The 26,512-nt window shown below is 37.3% G+C and overlaps 1 protein-coding gene across 2 annotated transcripts in view; it reads left to right on the top strand.

The window, feature by feature from the left end:
- Nucleotides 1–6,777: 6,777 nt before the first annotated feature.
- ERCC6L2 (ERCC excision repair 6 like 2) overlaps nucleotides 6,778–26,512 on the top strand; it is a 74,790-nt gene continuing 55,055 nt past the window's right edge. Inside the window, exons 1-7 of one of the 2 annotated variants that reach the window (XM_081320293.1) lie at nucleotides 6,778–7,070; nucleotides 8,634–8,701; nucleotides 10,296–10,720; nucleotides 12,379–12,498; nucleotides 17,638–17,831; nucleotides 18,866–19,027; nucleotides 21,441–21,648. In XM_081320293.1, coding sequence (XP_081176419.1) covers nucleotides 10,367–10,720; nucleotides 12,379–12,498; nucleotides 17,638–17,831; nucleotides 18,866–19,027; nucleotides 21,441–21,648 — 1,038 coding nt within the window. In that variant the 5' untranslated portion in view covers nucleotides 6,778–7,070; nucleotides 8,634–8,701; nucleotides 10,296–10,366. Of the gene's footprint in view, nucleotides 7,071–8,633; nucleotides 8,702–8,799; nucleotides 8,921–10,295; nucleotides 10,721–12,378; nucleotides 12,499–17,637; nucleotides 17,832–18,865; nucleotides 19,028–21,440; nucleotides 21,649–26,512 lie in introns of those variants that run through there. The other variant, XM_081320292.1, reaches the window with a different exon arrangement.

Genomic DNA, 26,512 nt, shown 5'->3' with positions numbered 1-26,512 from the left:
GTGAATGTATAACAATAATATGTGAATACACAACATTAGACCTCTCACTTCTACTTTTTTTCAGGGAAGTGAAGTACTCTGGTGATTACTGATATTGTACTTACAGAAGTAGAAAGCAGGTATAATGTATCAATAAAATTATATACTAAAGAAAATGCTATGAAATGGTTAAAAGAAATCACTTAATTGCCATTTTTATTCAGAGTTTAAAACTGATAAATCTGTGAAAATGTGTAGTGAGAAATTTATTTTAGCTTTTTTGTTTCTGTTAGAGAAGTCTGTGCCATATTTTTTTGTGTGTGAACCTCCTTTTAGTTTGGCAAATCAATAATATTCAATACCATTTTTAAAGCTGCTCATTCATAAGAATTTTTAAGAACATTTCTAGTGTAAGCTAAGGCGCAGGTGATATCATTCAAAAGAGTCAATAGAATTGAGTGATTTCTTACACTTATATAGGTCTGTGGACCTGATTTAACTGACAAATTGGATTTTATTTCCCAGTTAACTGTATCTTTCAATGACTGATCATCTTCAAACCTGAAGTAAATGCTACCTGATTAAAGTAGTAAAGGTTAAAACATTTAAAACACATGCTGTAGATCCGAAAAATCAAGTCAAGATGTGCGTGAGTAAGAATTATTAGAGGGTTTATGAAATCTGCCCTGAACAAATTAATTCATCTGTGTAGCCAAAGGCCTGTCAATGAATTCAAGAACTATTTCAAAAAAGAACATCTGGTGCATATTTAAAGGTTCTGTTTATATGTGAACATAGTGGATTACTCTGTCTGCAGGAGAATACACAGTTTACATAAATGTATTTGGGAGTTAATTTTAAATTTCTCTTATGTCACCAAAGATCAAGGGTAATCTAATAATTCTAACAATTATTTTTCTGTCCCAAGGCTTACAAATAAATAAGTGAATTATATCTGAGACCTGGAAAGAAGTAACAATTAAAAGTTAGCATCATGTTGCTTTTACAACATAACACATTTGGAAGAAGAAAGAGTATTTTTTTAAAAAAATCCATCTGATTTAATAACAAAAGAATAAAATTTTGAGACATTTTACTTATTTATTATGCTATTATATTATATCTTTTCTATGAGAGGTCAAGCTTCTTATATGAAAGTCTCCCCTAATTTTCCTACAACAACTCCATGAGGTTGATTATGCTATGAGGATGCAATTGGCCCAGAGTAAATTTGGTGAGTGGTCAAGCGGTCTCTTGAACTTGGACTGCCTAACCCAGGGGTGTCAAACTCACAATGTCATGTGATGTGTCGTGACTTCTCGTGACTTTTTTGCCATTGCCGGCAATGGGGTGGGCGCGGTTTTGCTATGATGCGTCTGGGCTGGCAGTTTGACACCCCTGGCCTAACCCATTCTAAACCAATGATCACATTATATAAGAACATACTGTGTGAATCCAGCCAAAGATAGGGAAAATCCCCTTATAGCATCCAATACAATATTTTCCAAGATTTGTGTTATCTCTCCTTCCAGGTTTGTTGGATTTCCAACAAACATTTGGATCTCCGAATGTTCATTTTGCTTCCACTAAACAGTATCCAGTTTATAAGCTTTCTTTCTTTTCATTGTCCACTGTCTAACATTAGACCAGGGGTGTCAAACTCAATTTCATTGAGGGCCGCATCAGCATTGCGGTTGCCTTTAGGGGGCTGGGTAGGCGCGGCCTACTGGGTGGGCGTGGCTCGAGTGCGTATGGCCTACTAGGTGGGCGTGGCCAGCTCTACATCATTCGCATCAAGGGTGCCTATGGGGGCCTGGGCAGGAGTGGGACAGATCTGAGGGTCTCTGGCAGAAGGAGGGTCTCTGGGCCAGGGCCAAGGCAGTGGGGGCCGTTCCCTCACTGTTTCCAGGATGGCTTCGTGGGCCACATGAAACCACTTCGTGGGCCGGATCTGGCCCCCGGGCCTTGTGTTTGACATGTCTGCATTAGACAATGAATCAGTCCATGGCCCATCTAGTTTGGCCAGCCTAAAATCTTCAAGAAAGTAAGAAACTTGGAGAAAAAAAATCTGGCTACTTTCATGGTTGTTCTCTAGCACCTGGTACTTAAAAAAATGCTATTTTGTTGTGCTAGAGTCCATATATTTCAGCAGAATATTAGTAATTCTTGGAGGCAACACAGAATTGGAAAAGCATCAATAATATTCCAGTGATGCTTTTTCCACATCTACAGTTGATACTGCAACAAGGATTTGACTTTACAATACCATCATTCCACTGACAGCAATCTATGCAAGCAAAGTTTGGAAAAGCAACACACCGCACACAAGCTTAATGTGTTCCATCAGTATTGTCTATGAAGAAACCTTGGTGACATTTTTGATGACCATATTTCTGATAAGATTCTACAAAGCACTAGTTATAAAACACCGTGAGGTGCTCAGGATACATTTTGTTTAATATAGTTTACAACTGCCAGATCCCATTCAGGCATCCACTCAAACACTGTCACATGGATATCACCTGGAAGGAAGAGGCATATTCTTCAGGATGTGGTGAAAAACAGGACTTGGAAAATACTTGGAGAAATGAAGTCACACAATTGCAGCTGATCAAATCTTTGTAAAAAGGTTTGTTGCCCAGTGTGCTGTACTGCATAGGACCACACACACTAAGCTATGTTTTGTGATTTTGAATGCTTCAGCTGTTTTGTTTCTTTGGGTGAACTCATTGTCCCAAATATGTTACAAGAACCTCAATTGAAGAAGAAGGACCTGGGAAGAGAGAAGCTATATCATGTCCCATACCTCATTGTTGTGGAGCCTCATGTACTATTTTTCTTCAAAAGCATAATACTATTACAGTCAGCCAGGGATATCTTCAAAAGATGTATTGGCTATGTATCACTCAACTCTTTTCCGGTTTGGAACTGTTTTCTTTTCTGTTTTATCCGAGTTAATGTGACTAGGAGGAACTTGAGAAAGTTCAGAACAGCACATTCGAACTAGGAATTGAATCATATTTATTAAATAACTTGGGTTGTCCCTTAATATTGCAACATCTTCATAAACTATCAATCCTTGCCATTCCTGGCACTAAGTATATACTCCCCATTGGAATATAATCTGGGAGGAGCTGTCTTGTATTACTTTGCTTCCTGTGACATTTCTTATAACCAGTTATCTCAAGCTTGAAGGGAAAAAAATCACTGGGCAGAATTATCCAAATATGCAAATTCCACTATTATTTTGTTGTTAATAAACCATCATTGACTGGATTCACATATCATGCTAAATTAGTTTTTGAAAGATGGGTTTGTTGATGGATTTTGGAATCCATTAACCACATCTCATCGGGTACAATTGCCTCTGTTTTTGTGCCATTTAGGAAAAAAATGGTAAAGACTTTTCACTAAGTATTTTATAGTATTAGGTTTTTAAAATATGTTAACATTTTGGTTTTTATTTTGTTACTAACCATGTATGGCAATCTAAAGCAAAAGATATGTTATCAGACAGTCAATCAACCAAATAAATAATCTTGTTGACAATCTTGTCCAGATGGTAAAATTTGGCCTGCCTGAATCCTGTGTTCAAAAGCTACCAGTAATAACTTGGAGATGAATTGATGCAAGTTCTGTAAATTGCTGATAGGTCCTGATTTCACCACTTATATTACAAGAAAGGGGAGAAAACTGGTAGAAAAGAATTCATAATTCCTAACGTCTTCTAGGTTCAAATCAGAAGGCCTTTTTCTCCTCAGAATGCACTTCATATGGTTTTCTTCCTATTACTTTTAATCAGATGGACAAGTATGATAGCTGCAGGGCTGGCATGCAGTTTTACCCTTTCTGACAGGAAAATGAGTAGTTAAAGATAATTTGGAAGCTGTTCCAGCTTGTTTTTTTTTTTACCACCCACGGCAAAGCTGCAATAGCAATTATCCAAAATATTCTAGGGAGGCCCTCGTTGGCACATTGTTGCTCCACAGGCCAAGATGGAGCACTCCTATTTAATTTCATACATTACAAGTTTTCTTTATAAGCTCAGAATACTGAAGCTCACTGGCTTAGCAGAATTTGAATACTGGCTAAATGCCACTCCAAAGAATAGTACTTTGCAAAAAGATTGTGTGGTCTGAATACCCAGGAAAATAATATACTTTCAAAATCCCACACATTATTTTTAAACTGCAAAGCCAACACCCAGAAATTTTAAAAGCTGTGGTTTATGACAAAGAGATCTACAAGCTGCAAGTCTTTTTGCCTAGAGGCTCTAAAAACACTGTCATAAAACAATAGCTTTGAGCTATTTTTTTGCTTTAGATAGGAGGGGATGAAAACAGAAAATTGCTAGAACATATGCAGACCAATCCTAGATGTTCATAAATAAGTCCCACAGAATTCAATGGGATTTATTCCCACACAAGCCTTTTCGAATTGCAAATTTATACAATGCTTTCATGCACAATAGAGTAAAAGGGCACCATCAGCCTAAGGGAAGAAATGCTTTATAAAACTTCTATATAATAATATAAAACACCCTGAAGTTATTACAAAATAAGAATTCAGGAGTGGAGTAATTGCAGCATGTTGTATCAATAATTGACATGTATCTTTAATTAATTCATTAATTAATTGCATTCAACAACATGTATAACAGACTCCAGTTCTAGAAAACTTTGGGCAGGCTATAACAAAGTTTAATTACGGTAAGTATGTTGTAATATAGGAATGTAGGTATGGCCTATTTTAAATGTATTCATATTGTACAGCATGTCTTTTTGGAAAAATGTTAGAAATACATTTATTCAGAAGAATGTTTGACTGTATTAAATAAAGCTTGTTCTCAGAACATTGTACTTAGAATTGATGCTTAATTTTTGTCCTGATGGAAAAGTTGTTTTGTTGCATCACATTAGATTAAAACAAGTATTAATTATCAATGAAAATATAGAAATTATACATTGTACCTATGAGTTTGTCTTTTAAATTTATTTCTAATTTATTATCATAAATGGACACTCAAACCTGTGGGCATCTATCTTTATGTGGTAAGATTTTATTTACTAATGATCTGAGTCACTGAACTTTATTTATGATTTGATTAAAGGTATTTTAAAAAATATTATGCCCAATATAACATCCCATTCTGTGTCTGAAATTATGCTGCAAAAAACTCAGAATAAAATAAAATAACCTAAAGACACGATTTCTTAAAATCAACCATTAAACAGATAGCATAACAAAATGAATCAGTGGAATAAAAAAAAAAGACTACCCAAGCACCAAACTGTAATGTATCTTGAAACAAATTATTGGAATATTGGTGCTCTGATTTCAGAATGACCATCATTTGACCCCAAATGTCTGGTTACCTAATTGTTATGGAAACATAGGTTTGTATTTGCTCTGTACACTTAATCCAATCAGCCACTAACTTAATCAAGCAATAGTTTTGCAGCACTCAATCACACTAAGTGGAGATTTGAGCATAGACAATCCCAACAATTTCCCCCAGTAGAAAATGCCTAATATCCCATGAGCATTTTTAGCAGGATGGTACTGTACTGTAAAGGCTTTATAAGTACGGTAGTATAACAGCCCTTTCCCCCATTGGCTGGGCTGGACCAGTAGATATTTGGCTACTGAACATGGTCAGAGTCAGACATTGTGACATGTATTTTGGTTCTCAGCCTTAGCAATGGAGTCTGTAACCAAGTTGCTTGTTTTTTCAGCTCTATTTCAGCTGTTTTTCACATAGAGACATGTGCATGTGTATATGTGTGAATGTATGTAGCTATATATCTGCATATATTTATATATATGGATTAGACCTCTTCTTCATGGCCATCTTGTAGATTCCTTTGGGTCTTGACTATGAAGAAAAGCATATCAGTATAATTTGTAATTACTCCGTTAGAGGCTGAGCTTCAATCTACTCTGTTTATATGAAAGTGGTCCTCTCCTTACAAGTTTTCTTTGGGACTGTTTAAAGGCATTACTGTTGGATACTCTTGACTTCATTTATTCATTTATTACAGTTATACAACTGCCCATCTTATGCACCATGACCCTAAGCCATGATGGTTCATAAATAACAATAAAAATAGTAAAAAGCATAAAAACTCTGATCTCTCACAAAAGCAACACACTCCCAATATACAGGTATTCCTTGTTTAATGACAACAACTGGAATCAACAACTCCATTGCTAAGCAAGGTGATTAAGTGAAGCACCACGTCTCCACAACTTATAATGTTACTGCTCACTTCTCCATTGACTGTTGGAAGCTAGCTGTGAAGGGCATACAAGTGGCAATTGCATGACTGTAGGACGCTGCAATGGTTGTAAATGCGTTGTTTGCAAAGCACTGGAATCTTGATCATGTGACCGCAAAGATGCTGTGGCGGTCATAAGTATGAGAAGCAATTGTAAAGTTTCTTTTTCCACAACTTCGAATGGTTACTAAGCCAGGCAGTCATGAAGTGAGGACTACATGTAATTCACAAACTTCACTGAGCTACAGCCTTACTCTGTCTCAAATCGATACTCTGAGCACGTTTGTGCAGCCACGGGCGGTCAATCCCCAGGAAAAGGTTAAAAAATAAAAGGCTTCTAGGTAGGATACGACTTCTGACTCGTGACTCTTGACGATTATACATCTATGGTGATTTCCTTTCGAAAGTAGAGTAGCTCAGCCACCAATAGCCTTTCTTAAAGACCCGATGCCGAACGGAAAGGTATTCTCGCGGGATTTCGTCGGCTGCGACGAGATGGTGGTAGGAGAGCGGTGGGCAAGGGTGGTTTGGGGCAGTAAAGCGAGCGGCGGTCGGGGCATGGCGTTTTCTCAAACTTTAAAGAGATGTTTTAGAGTAGAAACTTACACCAGGGGAAGGTTGTTTCAGAATATTGATCTTTTAAGGCGGAGATCCTGGCAGTATGAGTTTTATTACATATGTCTTAAATGTCTTCTTTTGCTTCTGACCTTTTGAGCAAATGTCTTACAAGTCTATATGCATATTTGTGTGTGGACTTCGCTGCCTTCTGAGTGGGCTTCATTCACAAAGTCGGCGTTTTAAGCCCTCGATGAAGTAAGTCGAAAGACTGGAGAGCAGTTTCTACCTCGCCTAAGTGCGCAGCTTATATACAACACGTTTATTCAGATTGATTTTTTTCAGAAAGAAAGGCAACCTGACTCCTAACCTTCCAAAAGTTATGCCTGAGATACCCGAAAAAGGGTACATAGGAACATGCAAGGGTTATCATATCTCACTGCAAAAGTCTCGCAGGAGTAGGCACCTTGGCTCTTTTATGACTAGTGGACTTCAACTCCCAGAATTCCTGAGCCAGCTTGGCTGGCTCAGGAATTCTGGGAGTTGAAGTCCATGAGTCATAAAAGAGCCAAGGTTGCCTACCCCTGTAGATAGCAGCAGGAAGTTAATTTTTTTTTGTCATTTTGTCACAATGTTGTATTTGGATGATTGCAGGCGGGAGATGGCAGCTCAAATCAGCTCTCACTGCTTTTTAAAATTGCCTTCCTCTGTCTAATGCATTGTTTCTTAACCTTAGTGGCTTTAAGATGTGTGGACTTCAACTCCCAGAATTCTTCTGCCAACATGCTGTTTGAGGAATTCTGGGAGTTGATGTCCACACGTCTTAAGCATTAATCTAATAAGATAGACATAATGAGGTGTTGTTTTATATACTGTACTCTTAAGACAGCAAGAAGAAGCCAAACAGGAAAGCTTTCTGTGACTCTTTAGAAAGGTTTGCACAACACATTAAACCTGAAACAAGCCAATTTTACCTTTGTGTTTTGTGTAAGCTACTCCTATGTTGAAGTTTATTGCTTAGGTGTTTAACTAATTGCATTAGTTAAAAACATGGTGAGCTGTATGTGTAAATTATGTGCGAGAACAGGAATTATGTTTTAGGATTATGTCTAGATGAAACTATGACTGTGTTATGACCAAATTACGATAACATTGCATTAGTTGCTGGGGTTTAGTTTTATTTTCATTGCACATTCTTTCCCTACATAGTCTATTAGCTATTGTTGAATAGATGGCATGTAGTTTACTAGCTGTTGTCTAGCAGTGGCAAATTAAATAGAGATTGGCTTGGTTAGTATTGGATGGGAGACCACTAGGAAATTACAGGGCTGTGGGCAAGATTGGAAAGAAAAAAATCAAGAAGGCAGCAATGCCTTCTTAAGTACTTATACATTGCTAGCAAGTAAACAGAAGGCGGTGTTGCTAAGAATTGAGTTTGGTTTGAGGGTGTCTTCAATTTATTAAGCAATGAAGTATTTATAATTGTCTAAGAAGTCTTGGTAATGATATGAAGCAGGGTATTGACAAAGTAATAGTAAAATGATTTTGTCAACACACAAAACATTTGGCTCTAATTTGGCAGATTTTGCAGTCATGTTTATAAACAATCTTCAGGACAATCTTCTGTGTAAACAACCCTCTGATATGGGATTTTCTGGATTTTAATGGCAAAAAGTCTGCAGGTACTTTTCTTTCTCAAATTTAAGTATTATTGATTGATTTGCATTGTATTTGCTATGCCTTTGCCTATGTGTTTTGGATTTTTTTTATTTTGGTATGGGTTCTTCTTTGATGGCATTTATTGATTATTGTTCCTTTAAGGTTTTCCCATTTTATAGGCATTTGGAGATATATTCCTACATGTAATTAGGAACGTGTGACTTTTACAGGTGAGTTGTTTATAAATTACCTTGAAAGGAGAGAATAATGCTTGAATCAATGTTTCAATCTTATTTAAGGACATAAGAGATCAAAAGTAAAATTGCCTCTATTGCAGGGGTGTCAAACTGCTGGCCTACAGGCCAGACGTGTCATGTGGAAGCCGCGCCCACCCCATTGCCGGCAATGGCAAAACAGTCCTGATACATTGCGTGATGTCACATGACATCGTGAGTTTGACATGTCTGCTCTATTGCATTTTAATTACTATTAATCTATTGCATTATTTAATTCCTCATTTAACACCTGCAATTGAGACTGGAAACTCCCTTGGTAAGCAATGTGTTAATTATGTGAAACATCATGTGATCCTGCCAGATTTACAATGTTCTGCTGTATTTGTTAAGTGCATCACCTGTGATTAAGAGTGACATCACATTTGCAAGTTTTCCTACCAGCCTCTCCATTGACTTTCCTTATCAGAAGCCTGACCATTGGGACAGTTATAAATGTGTGCTGATTGTAAGGTGTCCAAATGGTGATCACATGAGATAGCCATATGGTCAAGGACTGATGGTAAAGCCACTTTTTCAATGCTGTCATAAGTTTGAACAGTCACTAAACAAGGCAGTTGTTAATTGATTTCTTTATTTCTTAAACAAGAGAAAGTTAGGATTCTCCAGCTGACTTTCTGTTCTTGAACAAAATAATTCTTTAAAAACTGAACAGAAAAGGAATTTGATTTCAAATTTAGAAATAGAACAGTTGGGGCTGGGGATTGGAGAAAAAAAATCCAGAAAAAAGTCCCCAATAAATCCTTACAGAAGAGTGAGTTGGATAGTGACTTCTCCATTCTAATTCCTCATCGATCTTCTTTGCCAGTGATGTGGTTAAGAGAGAAGCTCTTTATAAAGTGCTGGAAAAAAAATCCTGCAACCATGCTCTTTGCTGGTATCTGGTCTTTCTAGCCTGGAAAAAGGTTAAGAGGAACGTGATGGAACTGTATACTATTATGGATGGTGTGGAAAAACTGGAGTTTTATTACAGATGTAAATCATTGTGGGCAATTTTAAAGAGGTTAAATATATTCAGGGATTATAAGGTGGTAATGCTTACCTCTAATATCAGAGGCAGCAGCCTTTTCACACCAATTGCTAGGAGCATCTGTATTGTATAGAGAAAAAATAGTGGTAAGTCTTTGGTTGGTGATCTGGTACAGTTCTTAATGTATTTATTCAAAAACATGTTCATGGGAATTTCCACATATAAGAGTTGTTGTTATATGACATGCAATCTTTGTCTTTGATTTTATTCTGTGGCATTTATCCTTTGAAAGTTAACCTTAGACTATTCCTTAAAATAAGTTGAAGATTATGCAGTAAACACAAAACGATGAATATGCATTTGTCAAATTGACAATTTGGCTAATTTAGTGGTTTATTTATTCGAACGTGTATCTTGCTTGATCCTCAGCAAGGTTAAGGACAAAAGCTCAGTATTTTGTGTACAAATTTAGATTCCATGTTATTTTTCAGCAAGGATTTCTTTCTAGGTTTTATTGCAGTGCACTGCTTTTTGTTATTTTCTTTGCATGTTTTTTAACAGACCAGTGGCATGTTGGAGATAGACGTCTTGCACCTTTTCCTGAACTTGGGAAGTTTTGAGATGCTACAGTAATGTCTTTTGAAACAAATAGCAATGGGAAGTGTTTTGCTGCAGTTTCCCTTGGGAAACGTGAGGAAGAGAAAATACCTGCAACCAAAGTCTCGCAGATCAAAACAAATAAAAGTACAAAGAATAATTTAATATTCGATGATGAAGATTTGGAAAAGCCTCATTTCCCAGACCGAAGCCTGCCATCACCAACAGTTGCCTTTGAGCTGTCCAACAGTGGGGAAGAGATCCCTTATACCATTAATAGATACCTACGTGATTATCAAAGAGAAGGGGCTCAGTTTTTCCATGGACATTATGTTCGTAAAAGTGGGTGCATTCTTGGAGATGACATGGGGCTTGGGAAAACGATCCAGGTATTTCTGCCTCCTCCTTTTCCTCTAAAAGTCCTGACAATATTTCTAAAATAGAATAAAACATCCAAATTATCTATTTAGAAAACTACATTCTGTAGGTCTTCACGGTGCAATCCTAAGTGAGGTGAAGGTACATGAAATGAAGCAGTTGAGTTCGAGTAGAGTTTTTGTTTTTCTTTCTGAGTTTTTTTGCTATCTCGGGTAGTATATTGTTTCTTGCATTATTTTTTGATGGGAGATGAATTTAAACGCAGCAGTGACAAGTTGGCATAGAATTTAGGAGCAGCCTTTAAAATAATTTTTAGGTTTTTTTTTCTTTTTCAAAAAATACCACACTGTTTAAATCAAGTAATTGCAATCTTATTTTAAAATTTTCTCAGGGACTTAACAGGAACATTTTGCAGAGAAAAAAAAGTACTTATATTAGTTGATTCTTGATGCTTGTGTAGTCTATAAGCGGCAGCTTTGATGCCTGTTTTATTAAAGTGTTGATGCCTTAGTTTTTTATAAATCAAAACTTTACTTTTTTTTCCACACTGATCAGTATTAGGGATTTTGAATCTTTGACTATTTTGGCTTTAAAGAACCTTATGGAATTGATTAGTTTGATAATGATGAGAAAGTTGGAAGTATTTTTTATTTTTTGCATGTATGCTGACTTTTCCATCCTATTTAAGATGCCAAGTAAACCCAGAAAGTGAACAGTTGATGAGAGTGGAATTTTCTAATCACAAGCTAGGAAATGTATATAATATAATATAAATTCCATGTCTTTTTTAAAAAAATCAAGGGTGGTTTCTGCATGCCTTTTTTATACTACCTGTTGGAAATATAATTGCATTCTTTTCTGGATATCTGTCTTCAGTATGTATTGCATAAAATCAGTATGTGGGGAAAATAGCTGTAACTATTGTCACATAGGGAAAATATATTGCCTCTCAGAATGTTAACTCATGTCTAAGAAAGAAATAGTGTTCTGTTCTGTGAGAAATTTAGAGATTAAATTGCATATTGATTTAAATTTACAATTTCATTGTACAATTTATCATTCTCAGTTTGCTTTGAACTTTCTATAAATAGCTTCTTGCCTGATTTTGTAAGAAGCTGTATTTATAATGAGAAAACAGAATTCCTGTGACAAATAACTTTTATTCAAAATAATTTGAACTTGGTTGTAAGTTGAAAGAAAATACACATATATTTGCAGGGCGAGTTTCTATTTGAACATGCACATTTTTAAATGTGTTCACCTGAATGAAAGTTAAAAGGCTGGTTTAAGGCAATTTCATGTTATGAACACAATTATGAATAATAGTCCTTTTAAATGGTACAAGAGATGAAAACCAACATACTTGTGTAGTAAAATTAACATAATAAACATCAGTCCTGCAAATGAACTCTCTTCAATTGGCTTCTGTATTAATATTGATTATCTTCATTCTTTTGAAGACCAATTTTAACAACATTGTTTTGCTATTTGTTCCAGATCTTGGATTGGATAGATGCAATTATATCCTTTATCCTTTTACCGTTATGCCCATTATTAAAATCCCACTAGTTTGCATTCTTGATATCTGTGGATTTAAAAATAGTTACATCCTCTTACTTTCATTGCCTCTTTCTGTTTTCTTTGAACATTTCCACTGTGCTTTTCCCAGGTTATTTCATTTCTGGCTGCAGTGCTAAAGAAAAAGGGAACACGTGCAGATATTGAAAATAATATGCCTGATTTTTTGCTACGAACGATGAGAAAAGAAATGTCATCTGTTCCAAAGAAAGTATGCTTTTAATTTAAATACATTTATTTTTGAATGTCTTGAAAATGTAATATAATTAATCTTTAACTGGAAAATGAATGAGCTGAGCAAAATAAAAGATGATTTCTAGAGAGGAATCTCTAATCCCTGGGCTTCTACAATCTAGATATAGATGCAAAAGTTTGATTTGTCCTTTATAATAACTTGAAATAGAAATGGCTTTGTAGGATTGATTAAATTTGCTTGGAAAATAGTGTATATTTCTAGTAAGACTTGAAGAGCATCTAATAGAATTCACCAGTTGGGTTGAATGGATGTTCTTACACTGTGCTTTCACTTCAGGTGGGCAGTTATTGGCTATGTCACTTTCAGGTTCTTGTTTTCTAGCCTACCTGTATCCTAATTCCTTTTTAAGCTGAGTGGGTACTGATTAGGGGCTGCATGTAATGCTTTCTTCTTTTAAAGTTTTTTTCCCCAGTAGAAAATGACAAATACTAAGAGATAAAAATGTCAGGCATGAAAGACTGTGTGGTCCACACATGAAGGTTCAGTTAAAATCTTTTATTGGTAAAAAGCTTATTCATGGGAATCTTCTCAACTAACATTTAACACCTGCTGGGAGTTAGATAAGAGACAGCTTAATTCAAGGAAATTTGGACTAAGACGGCTTGTGGATATGTAGGGATTCTAGGCGTATACCTCTTTTAACTCCACTCCCAGGTTCTGCCACTCCATCCCCTACAAAAAAATTAATCATTGATAGAAACAAAAACAAGAAAATAAACATTGTGTGCCTGCATAAACAAACATAAGGTAAGACTGATTGATTGACTAAATTCATACGCTGCCTGACTCCCAGCGACTATGGGCAGTTGAAATAAAAATACTAAACATCTACATTCAATATTTATTTTCAGATTACATTAATAAATGTAATATATTAGGAAAAGTTTTGCTAATATATTTAATATATGACAACTAAATTTGAATACATTTAGTATTTATTATAAACTTTTAAAGGTCTTCATCTAAAGCAGTGTTTCAGATTTTTACATACTACTGAAAGATATTTTAGTTTTCTACTATTCCAAACCCGGTAGCTAATATAAGGAATTGAATTGAATCTTATATTGCATAAATGTATACATTTATACAGTTATAACAATAGGAGTCAATATACTGTACAAGATTGATGATTTGTTTCCTTCAGAAACTTTCATCCAAAGACCTGGCTAATATCTGCCCATTATTTACCACTACTGGTAGTAGTGTGTAAAGCCCTTTGAAACAAAATGTTTTGACAATTGAATTTCCCCATTTTGTGTATAACATGCCCAAGCCCAAATATGAAGCAGCTATTTCAAGCATTTTAGAAGTGTTTTGTGCTTGAAAGATAGTGTAGTTAATTCAAGTTCAAAATACTTTCGATATGTTTCAAAGCATTGCTAATATCCCCCAAAATTTGAATACCACTATTTGCAACTGTACACAACATGATAGGGAAACTTTAAAATGTATATGGTACAATTTTGTATAATAAAATGCTGCCTAGGATTTATCTTCATGATTTCCTTTTTCATAGTATTTCTATTAAAGATTACAATTTACAACAGTAAAAATTAAAAGTAAAAGAAAAAAGTAAAAAAAAGAGAAAGAAAAATTATTAAATAAAAAATAATATAAAAGACATATAAAAAAGTGATTTTCTTCATAATAACATGTATAAACAATTTTAGTTCCCATGCCCCATTTCTGATCTATAAACAAATTAATGAAACCTCATAATTCCAGTCCTGATGTCAGCCAAAATCTACTAATGGTTACCAGAGATAAAAGCATATCTATTTTAATCTTGATCCAATAAATCAGTTTTATATTCCTTCCTTTTACTTCTAATAATCTTGATTGTTAGTCTCTTCAAATAATGTACTAGAAGTTGATTTTTCATTTTTCTTTGTACCTTTTCTTTTGTAAATTTAGTATAGGGAAATTATCCAGATCACACTCTTGGCTTATTGTTTGTATATTCCTTTGAATTATTAGGAAATTGACCCATTTCTTTTGTATGTTCAGTATAACATCTTTTCCTATTTCATTCTTGTAGTCTCTCTTTTAAATCCATTTTCAAGTCAGTCTCAGTCATGTTGGTTAATATTTTTATTTCCTCTTCCTTAGCATATTTTAAACAAAATGTATCTGCAGAGGTCAACATTCTTAAAAGTAACTTCTGAGTCCATTGTTCAAAAATGGTCTTCAATATATTCAGTGTCCAATTCAGTCCAATTCTTTGTTTGCTTCATTCTGTATTAGTAAGTCATGTTTGAATGTTCTTCTTTAATTGAAATTGTTATTCCTTCTAGTTTCCTCTAATGTCCAATTTTTAAAGATTTATTATTATTTTTAAAGAATTCAAAACAAAAACATTTTCCCATAGGAAGGATTCTTTAGAATTAATTGCAAAATCTTTTTTTAAAATTTACCTTGACCCTTACTTCATTTGTAGCTTTCTAAAATCAAAGTTTTGCAGATAGTTCTTTACCCAAAATTATTGCCGCTATAATGCCCTTGTGATCATGAAAACAAAATGTGGGCGCTTGGCCATATAACTGATCATAGAGATGCTGCAGTAGCTCCTTGGCCTAACCTTCCCCATTCCACCCCATTAGATTCCTTGTGCCTACTTCTCACTTGCCTAGGTCCCTTCAGGTAATGGGCCTGCTTCACACCCTGCTGAGTCCCACACCTTGGGCCTACTTCCCACCTGACTGGGTCCCTGCAGGCCTTGGGCCTGCTTCCAATCCCATTGAGTCAATCATCCTTGGGCGTACTTTCCATTCAGCTGGTCCCTGCAAGCCTTCGGCCTGTTTCCCACTCCTCTGATTGCCCCTTCTCCCCACTCTCACGGTTTGAGCCACTTAACTTTTCCCAAAGACCACTTTTGGGAAGAAGCAGCCAGTCCATCATGGAGGTTGTGTGGTGGGTCCCAGGAGTGGGCATCAATTTAGGAAATTAGACTTAAATATAAGGCATTTCATTATTCTCAAGGTTTTGGCAACCCTAGGCTCAATGGCTCTATGCAGAATAAATATACTGAGGATTAGTTTGACTGACATTAACTCTGGCCAATCTCTTGTTTGATTCAAATTTTCTGTTGTTTGGTTGTTCATGTTACTTCTCTTGAAACTGGGGAAATAATTACCATCCTGACTTAATGCATCTGAGCTTGTTCATGCAAAAAGGGCTACTCATATTTCAACCAGATACTGAGTTACCGTGGCAGAGCTCTGCCACTTTTGGGTGGATCCACTGTAGGCAGCAGTGGAAAGTGGAGCTAAAAGAAAAGCTAAATTTGGTTGTATTAAAATTAAAGTTAATAGGGATGTTCCTTACCTATCAACCATTATTCCTGTGTTGACCTATTCAAAATCGTATTCCAGTACTAATTTGGGGTAGGATCTGGACGCTGTTCCCAAGTCTTCCAAGGACCATGTGTGACTCTTGAGTTCCACATACCGGTAGTGTAACTCTGTGCTATATAGGCACTAACTTAAATTTTAAGGTTTCTGTTGGGGATTGATCTCCCCAGACTTTTTCAGTGTGAAAGCTAGTTGAATGGTTTTCATTTCTGCTTTTGTTTTCTTTCTCCCCTCCTCCCTTTTTCTTGCACTGTACGTGGTTCTTCATTGTTTTTAATTTATTGAGTGGGGATTTGGGGTATTGTATATTTTATAAACATTTCAAGATGCTTTTGTTTGAGAGGCAGAAGAAAATAGCAATGAAATGTCTTGTGTTCCATACAAATATTATTACAAAGCGTTCAGTGCCAAACAGAGGCATTGTTTGAGACATTATGGCAGATATTCTTAGGCATTGATCTAACAAGGATTTATAATGACTTCAATATAGATGCTAGCAACAAGGGCTGGCTTGAAACTTTTTTTTTTTTTTGAGGGGGTGGGAATCCCAATTGGTATTCATGTCTGATTTTCTCTTCAAAGTGCCTTCAAGAAATTGTTTTCTTGGTAGATCTTCCCAGGTCTCTGCATGTTCCTCTCTTTAACTTAAGCAGCACAACATAAGAACATGCATTTGGTTCTATTTCTTTTATATTAAATTAAGTTAATTGTTTTATTAGTATAGGTGTTCCATATCTATGTAACCATTATGTCTATGTTGTCCTATTCAAAATAATATTTCAGTAGCAATGTGGAGAAAGATTTGGAGATTGTTTTCAAAGTTTCTAGGGTCCACGTGTGACCTTGTGACTTATTTGTTTGTAATTTTTATTTCTGTTAGTAATAGGACCCAAAAGAATAATTCTGGGTTAGGTATGGTCAGAAACATCTACAGAAGCTATAATTATGAAAACTGCTTTCTGTTGATAGTATCATTACTTGCCAGTGATGCAGTGTAGAGCCAACAGTAACTTAGTAAATCATCACTTTCTAATGTTGACTGCAGAAATGTAGGAAAATGAATTGTGCATTTGTTGGGTTTAGCTCATGCTGGTAGGTGGCATGTAACCTGATAGTCCTGTATTATTCAGGGCTGCCATAACACATACCCTGGACTCCATTTTCAAAAATATTCTTATATCTACATCTTAATAAAATACAGGTAGTCCTCTACTTACAACCACAACTGAGCCCAAAATTTCTGTTATTAAGTGAGACATTTATTAAGTGAATTTTGCTCCATTTTATGACCTTTCTTGCCACAGTTGTTAAGTGAATCAGTGCAGTTGATCAGTTACTCACCTGGTTGTTAAGTGAATCTGGCTACCCCATTGACTTTGCTTGTCAGAAGGTCACAAAAAGTGATCACATGACCCTGGGACACAGCAACGGTCATAAATATGAACCAGTTGCCAAGCGTCTGAAGTTTGATCACATGATCTTGGGGATGCTGCAAAGATTGTAACTCTAAAAAATGGTCATAAGTCACTTTTTCCAGTGTCGTCGTAACTTTGGATGGTCACTAAATGAACTGTACTAAGCCGACGACTACCTGTACGCTATTTATTTTTTAAAAAAAAAATATCTCTCAACTTTCTTTGTTGCAACAATTGAAAACTATTTCATTTGAAAATCGTAACTGAAAATTTTGCCTTCTGGGTACATTTTGCGTTGTTCATCAGCGGTACTGTATGTTCTGTTTCAGATTTTCTTGATTGTGGCACCTCTTTCTGTGCTCTATAATTGGAAAGAAGAATTAGATGTCTGGGGGTACTTCAAGGTTATAGTTCTGCATGGCAACAGAAAAGAGTATGAGTTAAATCGAATCAAGCAGGGAAAATGTGAAATTGTGCTAACAACCTCTGAAGCACTTCGCCTTTATTTGAATGAGCTTAACAGGTAACTGCATTCTGTAATGACTGCTACTGAACATGAAGCATTTTTTAAAAATATAAATTGGGGCTATAAATCCTTGAAATAGCTAGAGATAAAGGAAAAGGTATTTAAGGAATATAATCCTGGGCACACAATGCGTCTGATGAAATCTGTGTGACTTAAACACATGCAGACAAATGAAAATGAGTCCCAGAGACTTTCCTCATTCTCTCCTCCATACTCCTTAGCTCCGTTTTTCTTAAATGGATTCAGACAGTGGATTCTGTCCTGTTGCAACATGGGCTTTCTTCAACCTGAAAGTTAGAAATGTCAACAGATTTAAAATAAGGCAGAATACACGGGCGGACTCTTGTAAAAAAAAAAACACACATGGTCCCCAAAAGCCTTCATAGATCATGGATCAATAATACCGTGAGGCAGTGGATCCATTCACAATGCAATCTTGCACATGGGGGCTTTGGTAATCGCCAAATGCTGCCAGTGAAGAATGCCCTTTAGTAGAAGGCAGAGTCGAGAGTTGGCTTTCCAGTCCTCGTTTAGTGGCCTGTGTTTCTCTGTATTTTCATTTTAGCAGATAAAGCCCTATTTTTCTTCTTAAAAATTGCTTATAGAATACCTATGGGCCTTTAAGCCTTAATTATAAACAAAGATAAGCCTATCGGCGTAAACTTTTAAATGTGCTGTACTCTTTCAAATAGGGAAATGAAATATTTGTATGAGAGCCACTATGGTGTAGTGATTAAGGTGCTATACTAGCAGCAGAGAGATCCAGTTTGTAATCTTTCTTTAGATAGAGAAACTAGATGGCTGACATTAAGACAGTCATTCAGCCATAGACTAGAAAACTGAACCCTGCATTGGTTCAGTGTATCAGATTATGGTCCCTAATCTTCAGCAAACAATTCCAACTATTAATGTATATGGAGGAATACGTTGAGTTCATGATGAGAAAAATTAGTACTGTACTAGCTCATTAAGACAACTGAATTGAGGGAGAGGCTTTAGAAAAAACTTTTACCAATCCTTATGTTTCATAGCTTACACTGGTCAGCTGTCATTGTAGATGAAGTACATAGAATCAAGAATCCAAAATCTCAGATTACTCAGACAATGAAGGCTCTAACGTGTAAAGTTCGGTTGGGACTTACTGGGACAATTTTACAGAACAACATGAAAGAGCTTTGGTGTGTTATGGACTGGTAAGTGAAACAAAATTTAATATTACAAGCACAGATGGAGTGTTTATAATCCTTTTTTCCCTTGTTTATCTCTCTGCACATCAGAGTTCTCATGTATTACGCACGCCTGGCATTCACATGTCTTACAGATGTCTTTTGCAGAGAATTTTGGCAAACCAGCTATAGTTGTCCGTGCCAGGAATTTATAGAACACATATTTCCCATTGTGTGAGTGTGTGTCATGGAACTGTAGAATGCAAGCCATAATAAATGTGCATTTATTACTGTGTAATGTGTGAGATGATTCCTTCAGTGCCTCATGTCACTGGTTTTAGGCATTTATGAGCTGCTTAACAATACGAGGAAAGAGCGGTTTAGAAACCCAAATATATTTATTTGAATTCCATTTATATCCCGCCCTTCTCTGAAGACTCAGGGCGGCTTACAAGCTTAGCTTGTAAGTTGTATGTTGTATGTAAGTTGTATGTTGTATGTTGCCTTCTTTCTATTAGGGCAGGGGTGTCAAACTCAATTTCACTGAGGGCCGCATCAGCATTGCGGTTGCCCTCAGGGAGCCGGGTGGGTATGGCCAGGGTGGGCATGGCCTACTGGGTGGGCGTGGCTAGAGTGCGTATGGCCTACTGGGTGGGCGTGGCCAGCTCTACATCGTTCGCATCAAGGGTGCCTATGGGGGCCTGGGCAGGAGTGGGACAGATCTGAGGGTCTCTGGCAGAAGGAGGGTCTCTGGGCCAGGGCCAAGGCAGTGGGGGCCGTTCCCTCACTGTTTCCAGGATGGCTTCGTGGGCCACATGAAAGCACTTCACGGGCCAGATCCGGCCCCTGGGCCTTGTGTTTGACATATCTGTATTATTGTGTACAGCACTTCAGATGTGATACAGAAAAGGTACTTCAGGGGAAGTATAGGCACACATAGTGCACCTGTAGGAATTTTGTGAAAAACTTGCATTTTTTCCCTGGGATTGTACCGTAACTTGCTATCCCAGGAAAACATAATTTTGAGTACCAGTGTAGCTTTGTTAATGTGGCATATATGTTTCTTAAGGCAGGGGTCCCCAACCTTTCAGAAGCACTGCAGCAGCCATAACTTTGAATCCAATAAAGGAGAATATTTGTAGCTGAGGGTTAAAATGAGGGGTCCTTAGTACTCTCTGAGTTTAATATTTTTCTTGCAGACATTTCTGCAAGAAACATCTGCCAAAGTAGGTGACATCATCAGTGCTAGCACTTACCTGGTGCTCAGAGTCTTTCTGCCTGTCCAACACTGAAGATGGCTTTCCACATGTTTTATCATATGGCACATTCACATCTAATTTCGATTGCAAAACACAAGAGATAAAGATATATGAAATATAAAATGTAAGAGATTATAAACGTATATCTAGATCACAGATAGAATTTTTTGCTTCATTTGTTGCAGCCAGGAAATCAGCAAAGTCTCCATTATAGGCTCCATTTTAGCACTTTGTCCCTATATATGGGATGGTTTGTTTTTCGGCCCCACAGTCACAACTCGATTCAGTCGCAATTTTTGCCTCGTTTATAAAGGCTTTCCACAAAATACACGTGATAAAAGCATAAGAATTGTTCTGAACCAGCCTGCTACCGGCCTTGCAATAAGGCAAACCCCTGTTCAAACAGTAGAGACTGGAGAGCGTCTAAGGCTGGAAAGCGTCTGCCAAGATTTATTACTCAAATAACAGAACAAGAAACAAAAACACTGGAACTTGAATCCTCAAACGGAAGGGTTGCTTTCAGCAACCAGCCCTTCCCCAAACACTCCTTTTATTTAGAGTTCAGGGCGTGGCCTCCCTGTGCCTCCTCCCGAGGAGTCCCACAGCCTTTCTCTGTTTGGTCCTGCTCGACTGCCTCCTGCGTCGGGCGTCCTTGAACAGGGCCAGCTGTGGGTCATCATCCTCCGCACTATCGGGCTCACGCAGCTGAGAAGAGGGCCCCGGCTGGGGGCTCTGCGAAGCCTCCAAACCATCATCAGCCGGTTCGTCTTCCACACACTCCTCCTCCCCCTCATCTGAGTCATCCGAGACATCTGAGCCGGCTGCCGGACCCACAAGCTGGCCCTGAGTCACAACAAGAATAAACCCCAAAATTGGTCCAACAAATAGCTAAAACTTGGTAAATCTTACGGCTGGTATGTGAAAGTTAATAGCTAATAACAACTCTAGATCTTTGACGCTAGAAGCCTGCTAAAATTAATGTCCTGTATTAGTGCTTGATAGACTAGAACAGGGGTTCTCAACCTTGGCAACTTTAAGGCTTGTGGACTTCAACTCCCAGAATTCCTCAGCCAGCAAAGCTGGCTGAGGAATTCTGAGAGTTGAAGTCCACAAGCCTTAAAGTTGCCAAGGTTGAGGGCCCCTGCACTAGAAAACAACAATTTTCTCTTTCTTTCTCTTAGGGCTGTTCCTGGGCTCTTGGGTAGCGAAGCAAGTTTCAAGACAGAGTTTTCTGATCCTGTAGAACTTGGCCAGCGGCACACTGCAACTAAGAGAGAGCTAGCCACAGGTCGAAAGGCAATGGCAAGGCTAGCTCAAAAACTAACAGGCTGTTTCTTAAGGCGTACAAAGGCTCTCATCGGTGACCAGTTGCCCAAGAAAGAAGACAGAGTGAGCACCATTTATTAACTTTGCTTGTTCCTGTTAGTGTGGATTTTGTACAATTTGTACAATAGGTATATTAGAGTAACCTATGTATGGAACTGCCCGTGTGTAGCTTTATACCCTGGGGGCAAGCGGGGCTGGAAATCCGTGTCAGACTGTAACAGCACTTGGGGGGAGGGGGGAGACTAGAAAAGGACCTTTTCCTTGATTGCTGATGTAATTAATAGCAATAATAGTGACGTTTATAATTAGCTTCCAGAAAAACTGGGTTATCCTTCCTCTCAAAGGCTATGAGCAACCTAGGAGCGTATCTGAACAAACTACAAGAGAGGCTTTTTACAAAGTTTTGGAAGCTGTGAATGACAGGGAAAAATCAAAATCTTCTTGCTAAGTGCCTTTTTTTGCACTTTTTATCTTTCAAGCTATTTCTTTCTAACATTTGGAGGAAGGGACTTTTTCCCCTTTCAGAGAATTCTGGAGGTTACCAGGTGGGGCTTTGTTACATTTTCCTAAGCTCTTCATATGCACCAAGTGAATGTAAGATAAAACTCATTATTATTATTATTTTGGTGATGTTACCAGTAATATTCTTTGATTTGGAAGACAGAGATTTTTGAATACCTGAATGATAGATACTATCTCTGTGAAGGTAAAACTTTGAGTAGCAATAGCACTTAGACTTACCGGTATATACTGCTTCCCAGTGCTTTACAGCCCTCTCTAAGCGGTTTACAGAGTCAGCACATTGCTACCTGGGTCCTCATTTTACCGACCTCGGAAGGATGGAAGGCTGAGTCAACCTTGAGCCGGTCAGGATCAAAGTGCTGAACTGCTGGCAGCCGTCAGTGAGCAGAAGCAGCCTGCAGTATTTGCATTCGAACCACTGCGCCACCACAACTCTTAAGGGAAACTAGAGAAGGGAACAGAAATGTTTGTGGCGTACATGACATATTGCTATATGATATTCTGGAGATAGAGAGCTGTGTAACTTTCCTCCCATTTTTAAAAAAAATCTGGATAGTACTTGCTAATTGCTAACTATTTTTATGGAAAAGAGAGAGACTTGTTTGCTTTTGTACTCAGAAAGAGTAACGTCTGAGACATGGAGCCTTCTTTGTAATGAATTCAATTCTTGATGAATTAATGGGTGCATCCATTTCTGTGATAACTCAGTGGAGATGGGTTGCCGTCTCCTTCTTCCAAGATGTGTTTCCAACTTCTTATATAATCTGCAGTGCTGGGGTTTTCTGATATTTTCCCATCAAAGTACTAATCACATCCAGCTCTGCTTTAGCTTTTACAAAATTGTTCATGGTCGGCTAGCTGATGCTATCTGTTTGATACAAATGTCTTATCAAAGCTTTTTTCCATAAGTGCGTTTTCAACCTTGCAAGGATTTGGTCTGTGTTACAGGGATATCATTAAATGCTTTGGTTTTTTGCAGAATCTGGGTGAATTATTAGCACCTACCTTTGCCCTGCAGTAGTAATCATGAGCTTTCAGCAATGTTCACACAATTTCTTTGTTATATTAGATTTCTATAGTGATATTGAAAATAATGAATGGAAGAAACTAGGTGAAAAGCAAATCACTCTTGACAGCTGCAGGCATTCTGAAAATTACCCAAGTAATTGTTACAGTTATTGTGCTTGAAAATTCAGAGGGCATTATTCTCCTCTTGATGACCTCTTTGAAGCAAGTAGGGATTTGGACTTACTTTGGTTCTTTTACATCTTGGGGCATGAATCTTCCATTCCCATTGCTCGTTAAAATCAACTTGTCTGTCTTTTTCATGGAAGTTCATGTCTTGAAATAGCTATTGATTGGGGAGCTCCAAATCTGTTCCTATGGAATTCATTCTTGATTGTCTGAGCTCTTTAGAAAATACTAGCCTCTCAGTTTTCCTGGACTTTCATCTTTATATACTTCTTTGGAAATAAATAATATATATATATATATATATATATATATATATATATATATATATATATATATATATATATATATATATATATATATATGTTTAAGTTTGTCAAGGCTAACTGATGACTAACTGATGAGAACATAAAGAGTTCGAAATGATCATCTTAGCCTCCCAAATTCTTTATTAGCAATTTGAATAATTTGCATATATATATATATATATATATATATATATATATATATATATATATATATATATAAAAGGTAAAGGTAAAGGTTCCCCCGCACATGCGTGCTAGTCGTTTCCGACTCTAGGGGCTGGTGCTCATCTCCGTTTCAAAGCCGAAGAGCCAGCGCTTGTCCGAGGACGTCTCCGTGGTCATGTGGCCGGCATGACTGGACGCCAAAGGCGCACGGAACGCTGTTACCTTCCCACCGGAGTGGTCCCTATTTTTCTACTTGCATTTTTACGTGCTTTCGAACTGCTAGGTTGGCAGAAGCTGGGACGAGTAACAGGCGCTCACTCTGTTACGCGGCAGTCGGGATTCGACCCGCCAAACTGCCGACCTTCTGATCGACAAGCTGCCTTCTTTTGGATTTTTTTTGAATGTTTGCATATTTTTGTCTGAATCTTACACTTCATGTGGGTCTAGTAATGTGGCGGTATGAAAAAGTATTTGTCCTTTTAGATTCAGTAACTGGTTGTATCAGCTTTAGCTGCAGATGCTTTCTGTAATTGATCATCAGGTTTTCACATCACTGTGTAGGAATTTTGGTTCATCTCTCCATGATCAAAGACTTCAACTTATAACATCTGAGGGTTTGTTTGTTTTTTAACATGAATATTCTATGTCACACCATAACTTTTCTATGGACTTCGAAACATTTATTTTTCAGATTTAGATATTTAAAATCACTTTTTTTTTGCTCTATGACATCCTGGTGGTTCAGCCTCAATTAATGGACGGATAGCCTGATATTTTCCTGGAGGCTCTAATTAAGGGCAGATTTCTTGGTTCTTTTCAGTAGTCCAGAGTCCTGAGTCAGCAAAGCACCCCCAAACCTTGGCAAACACTTCCATGCTTGAGAGTTAATATGAGGTTCTTATTGTGAGGTGCACAATAAGGTTTCCACCAGAAATGATGACATCCATAGAGCCTGAAAAATCCCACTTTCAAACACTCTTCCAGAAGTCTATAAGTGTGTGTTTCAGCTGCTTTTTTTGCAAAATAGAAATGAGCACCAATGATACTTTTAGTGAGGATTTCTATCTTGCAGTTCTGTATGGTTTATTGTTTCGATTGTGTATGTGTGATTACTTATTTATATTTCATATTTCCAAATCACCCATTTCCCTCAAAGAGGGGCTCTGGCAGGTATATAATATGACAGATAAATAAAAATGCATAAAAATTAAAATTCAAAATTAAATTAGGGTTAAAAAAACTTACAATTCTAGAATAATGACAATTAAACACCAAAAGGGGAAAAAGCCTGTGATGTCTATTTGACATTGGAGTAAAACAGGCCGGGGAGCTCTCAAGGGATTAGTCGGGCCCATGGTTGCATTATTTATTTATTTATTTATTTATTTTTGGGACTTATATGCCGCCCTATCTCCCGAAGGACTCAGGGTGGCTAACAACAATAAAAACAACAATACAAAAGTTAAAAGAAATTAAATAAACAGCCCCAAAATAAATTAACTAAACAATTAAAAATTAAAACATTTTAAAAACCCGTCGTCAATCTAGGTCAGCCTGATGAAAAAGGAAAGTTTTGAGGTCGCGGCGAAAGGACCGGAGATCCGGGGCTCAAGGGGGAGTTGGTTCCACAGGGCTGGCGCTCCCACAGAGAAGGCCCTCCCCCTGGGGGTCGCCAGCCGACATTGTCTAGCCGACGGCACCCTGAGGAGGCCCTCTCTGTGTGAGCGCACTGGGAAGTCGTCCCCAGCAGCAGACGGTCCTGCAAATATCCCGGGCCTAGGCCATGCAGGTCCCTCTGCACCCATTCCCTCATCCCCTACCCTGGGCAGTGCCACAGAGCCAGGTTATGTTTGTTGAATTGTGTTTCATTGTTTCGATTGTTTCTCGCAAGAACATTTTGTAATTTTTTTAGGTGGGTGACTATAATAAATTTAATTAATTAAATTACCTTTTGCTTTTCTTTGAACTCAGGAACACTAACTATAGCCTAAGTCAGAAATTTATTTAGTCGATTTGTATGAGCGTCCGTGTCAGATTAGTGACTTCTTTGTCTGGTTGATCAAACTAGTTTAGTGTTGCTCTGAGATGCAAAAAGCCTCCAAGTTCAGTCTTCTAACATTTTATAAGATCTGCAGTTATGTTAGTATCTTTTCAAAACAATCATATTCCTATTCGTCCCTCTATTCAGTTTACTTATTGACATAACGTATGAAATAAACTATGGAATAGTGCTCAGATTTTTTCCCCCCTATCAGTCAGATCATCTAAAATTCTTCTTTTCCAGTGAGTGAGACCTATCCAGAGTACATCCAGATGGAATTTGGTAGTTAAATTTCTATAGTGGTGGACTGTCCAAAGTCATGAGCACTTAAAATGAAATATCTCATTTCCTTTTGCTCTTTGTGGCAGTCCTTCTATTATTCAGTATAAGGTGTGTTATTATGTGGAAGTAAAGGCAAGGACGTGGGGCTCTTCACCTTTCAAGAAGATTCCAAATACAATTTATGCAGGTAGATTTTTATGAAAGAACCAAAAGCGTGACTTGAAAAATAAAGAGTTTGAAATAAACCCCTTGCTTTTCTTCTCTTTTCCACTAAGTATTTCTGGAACATAGCAATATCCTTATGAATGATTTTCATGCAGAAACATTCATTTTCTATCCAATATGCATAGGTTGATGGAGGAAGCATAGATCCATGCATGTATAATACGTTCAGCATCTGTAGAAGCTCATGAATTAA

This window comes from Vipera berus (genome assembly GCF_964194415.1).
Source record: "Vipera berus genome assembly, chromosome: 2".
NCBI classification, from domain to species: domain Eukaryota; kingdom Metazoa; phylum Chordata; class Lepidosauria; order Squamata; family Viperidae; genus Vipera; species Vipera berus.
This window is presented reverse-complemented; position numbering and strand designations above follow the sequence as displayed.